Source organism: Oxyura jamaicensis, chromosome 5 (genome assembly GCF_011077185.1).
Source record: "Oxyura jamaicensis isolate SHBP4307 breed ruddy duck chromosome 5, BPBGC_Ojam_1.0, whole genome shotgun sequence".
In the NCBI taxonomy this organism is placed as follows: Eukaryota; Metazoa; Chordata; class Aves; order Anseriformes; family Anatidae; genus Oxyura; species Oxyura jamaicensis.
Window position 1 is genome coordinate 52038128 of NC_048897.1, and position 4129 is coordinate 52042256.

The window sequence follows — 4129 nt, forward strand, 5'->3', positions numbered from 1 at the left end:
TCCGCTGTGTAATTGCTTTATTTTCGGCTTATTAGTTCTTCACCAACACTACAGCCATATTGAGAACACAAAATTCCTGTTTACTTGTCAGGGAGATCACAGTCTACAAACTCATTCACTTATCAGACACGATTAACGCCATTCAAAACTTACTCCATAAATTCACATGAACACAGATTGATGCACTTGAAACTTCGGATCAGGTTTGAAATCACCGGCTTTCGTACAGATTTGCCCCTTCACCCTACAGGCCGCGCTCACTGCCACTGGTTCGTGGCGAGGTTCAGCTCTGAGCTATAAAGGAGGTTTTGAAAGTGAAACCCGCTGCGTTTCGTTGGTAGCGATGGCCATTTATTTTTGAAGTCTCCGCCACGCTTCAGTAACTTTTTCTCCCACCCCCCCCCAAAAAAAAAAAAGACATTAAAAAAAATAATCAGAAGCATAAATCAGTTTCCTTTTCACCTACAAAAAAAAAAAAACAGAATATCTAAAGTAACAAAGTCGCTAAGGAAATACAAAATCGTGACTGCAACTCAATGGAAGTCTAGCGAAGAGGTCTGCCCCGGCATCGGAAGAGAACACACAGTAAATCAACTCAGACGGAAAGTGAAGCCATTGAAATTCTCATTTTGACTGAGAAGAGGTTTAAGAAAGTTCAAGAACCATTAAGAGAGCTTCAAGTTTTCCAGTTTAGGCATTTACTTTGTGCTTGGCTATTTTATTTATGCTCCAGAAGAAAACAGTAACCACATTCGTGTATTTTTAGGCTTTACACCGTTACATCGACAGAAGGAAAAAATAAAAATAATCCTTGCACTCGTAAAAAGCTAGAAAATAGAGCAATGATATCCCAACGGCAAGAAGGCTCGAGCGGAAAGCCTCACCTCCTCTGCTTCAGAGCTGAGAGCGGGGAGTTATTTGACGCCCCGCTTCCTTCTGCAGGCCCCCCTTGGCTTGGGCAGCCCGTGACCCATCAGTGCTCTATCTTCCAGCACCAAGAACCCATCCCGTCCCCTCTGCAACCCCAAAAGGATCCGCCGCTCGGAACCGCGTTCCCAAGTCACTCGGAAGCGGTCCCCAATGGCTCGGTTTCAGGGGTGAATTCGGTAATTTTCCCTTCCCGTTCATCTTTGGTAAGAGCTCCATGTACAATATGCTTGGCATGCGGAGTCAGCACTGCGGAAATGTAGTGTAATGCCCCCGGTCTCACGTACAACTCCTGTCCTTGGAAAAAACAACAACAACAACAAAAAAAAAGCCATTTTCTTCTGGTTTTGTAGCATACATTCCTAGAATTCCCCAATCGAGTTTAACTCCTTGAGGAAAACTGAAGATAATCCTTAAGGCTGAATGAGAACCAGCTGCTTTGATGGGGTTTTTGCACCCAGCGTTAATACTTGATGGAGATTTGAGGCTAATACTGGCTCTGGGTGGGGTTTTTTCGCCAGCCACACCTGCACACCGTGACAGGGCAAGCGAGCCGCTCGCCCTCTAAGAGCTAATTGTGGAAGTTTACATTCATAGTCGTATTCTCCCTCTCTCCTCCCCGCTCTCATTAGCAGTTACTCAATGGGCTCCAGCCACCCAACGGAGTTCCCTTCCTGCAGGACTTCAGCGACCGCTCGCTGCCGGGCCAGACGGCGAAGGCTGCCCCTATCTGCACGAGCTCAGCCTCGGCCGGGGGAGCCACACCAGCGAGCCATTTCCTCAAAATGGCAATTCTGATGGCAGAACCGAGCTCAGAGGAAGCTCAGCGCTGCGCCTGCCCCTTCAGGAGCTTAAAAGCGGAGAAATGAGGCGCTCCTTCCCCCCCGACGTGCCTCTCACAAATGGGAAACCCTTCCAAGACTTAGGTGCCTTCGCCCTAAAACGAAACTTGTCTTTTCCCCAAGGCAGGCAAGTCGCTGCTCGATTTTTGCCTCAACGCCTGCGATTTAAAGTAAAACCCGTTGCAACGCCTGCGCGTTATCGCTGCCTTTCTCTGGAGGGAACCCATCTTGCACTGAAGCGGAGCCCTGACACGAGCAGTAGAAACTGCAGCTACACATCCTCGAGTTCGCAATGCGAGAGAGAAACTGAACGGTGGAGACCCTGCAACTATTACATCACTCCCGTCTCATTTGCTGTATGGTTGCTGTGTGGTATGGGGAACTTATTTGCATCCCTCCTCATGCATGATGTATGGTTCAGAACTTCACAGCTGACATTTCAAAGCAGCTCTTACATTCCCTAGTTAACGTGATGCCCGATCTGCACTTTGAACACGTTACAGTGGTATTCTCGCTATCTGCCACCGTCGGCAAGAATTCGTTTCGTTAGTAGTCTGAGATATGAAGCCAGACCGAGAGTCACTATTCGGTTACAGATTAACAGAACTTTTTTTTTTTTAAAAAAAAGTCCTTAATATAAAAAGACAGACTGCGGTTTGATTTTAAGCAAGAATTTTCAGTTTACTAGATGAAGTCGACCTAGCAACATATTCCGCATGAATGCAAAAAAGTAGCAATCTACAGCAAGTGATAGAAGAGGGGGGGGGGGGGGAAATATATATATATATAATCAAAAAAAATAGTAGAACCAGAAAGCATACGCTGAAAATGGTACCCCTCCCCCAACCGTCCCCCCAAAATAATCAAACCATCTTACGGGCTATCAAGAGGAAAAAAAAAAACAAAACAAACAAAAGTTACTTAGCAAGTCTACAATGTGTCTTTCGCCTGTTTGCTGGAAGTCTGCCATAGCATCTAGTGCTCGTGTCACATTCGGAGATTAGAGCATCCTAACGCCAAGCGAGAAGAGTTAAAACAGGAATCCAGTCAAGTGTGGAGAAGGAAGGAAAGGGCGGTAACTGGAGAAAGGTGATCATAATCCTATGGATGCTTTTGTTTTTGCTTTTCAGTAGAGAATCATTCTTCCGGAAAGCCACGTGGGTTATTTTATTTTATTTTTTTTTCTTTAATTCTTTGTAGACTAAATAGTTACTCTCTCATTAGGATTTATAATTGGACGTTAACCATGTCAGCCCTTCGTAGAGTCCGTCCCCTGTAGTAGCACAGGAGGGCTGCACGTACCAATTCCTATCCCTGATCCGGGTCAGGCCCAGTTTCTCCTGGATTTCGTGGGGTTTCATGGCATCGGGCAGGTCCTGCTTGTTGGCGAAGATGAGGATGATGGCGTCCCGCATCTCCCTGTCGTTGATGATGCGGTGCAGCTCCTGGCGGGCCTCGTCGATGCGGTCGCGATCGGCGCAGTCCACCACGAAGATCAGCCCCTGCGTGCCCGTGTAGTAGTGCCTCCAGAGCGGCCGGATCTTATCCTGGCCGCCGACGTCCCACACGTTGAACTTGACGTTTTTGTACGTGACCGTCTCCACGTTGAAGCCCACGGTGGGGATGGTGGTGACCGACTGGCCCAGCTTCAGTTTGTACAGGATCGTGGTCTTCCCGGCCGCGTCCAGCCCCAGCATCAGGATCCGCATCTCCTTGTTGCCGAAGATCTTGGACAGCACCTTGCCCATCCCGACGGCATCCAAGGGCCCGGCGCCTGCGGTGGGGGGGGGGGGAGGAGGGGAGCGGAACGGAGCAGAGGGGAGAGCAGCGGGGCCGGGCGGGGCTCAGCGGCGGCCGAGCATGGGGCGGCGGCGGCGGCGGGAGGGGAGAGCGAGCCGGGGCTGCGGGCAGGGCCCCGCCGGGCCTCACCGGGCCTCGCCTCACCTCACGGGGCCTCGCTTCGCCTCACGGGGCCGGGCCTCGCCTCACGGGGCCCCGCCGGGCGCCTCAGCTCATGGACCCCGGCGGGGCTCGGAGCAGCAGCAGCAGCGGCGGCGGCAGTGGCACGTCCCGCCCGCGGGGCCGCCTACCGGTTACCTGTGCCCGGTTCCGCACCGCCTCAGCTCGGCTCCGCTCCTGCCCCCGGGCCGGGCCGCCCCGAGCCGCTCCCGCCCGCCCGCCGCCGGACCGGGCGCCTCGCGCCGCCTCGCTGCCCCCCGCCCCCGCCCTTCCCGCGGGGAAGAGGGAGCGGCCCCCTCTTCACCCCCTCAGCCAATCAGCGCGCGTCCCGCCTGGAGTGGGCGGGGACAACGGGGGTGGGGTGGGGCGCGCCTCCCTCCTCCCTTTCCCCACCGCGCGGG

The 4129-nt window shown here is 52.6% G+C and overlaps 1 protein-coding gene across 1 annotated transcript; it reads right to left on the reverse strand.

Moving 5' to 3' along the window:
- On the reverse strand, positions 1-3754 carry ARF6 (ADP ribosylation factor 6). The gene has a single exon (XM_035328064.1). It carries the CDS (start codon positions 3515-3517, stop codon positions 2990-2992), a length of 528 nt encoding a protein of 175 aa, XP_035183955.1. The 5' UTR covers positions 3518-3754; the 3' UTR covers positions 1-2989.
- Between the last annotated feature and the right edge of the window lie 375 nt (positions 3755-4129).

What these genes read in the sequence shown, in the direction of transcription:
- ARF6 (XM_035328064.1), bottom strand. Translation starts at nt 3,517, where the DNA reads ATGGGCAAGGTGCTGTCCAAGATCTTCGGCAACAAGGAGATGCGGATC.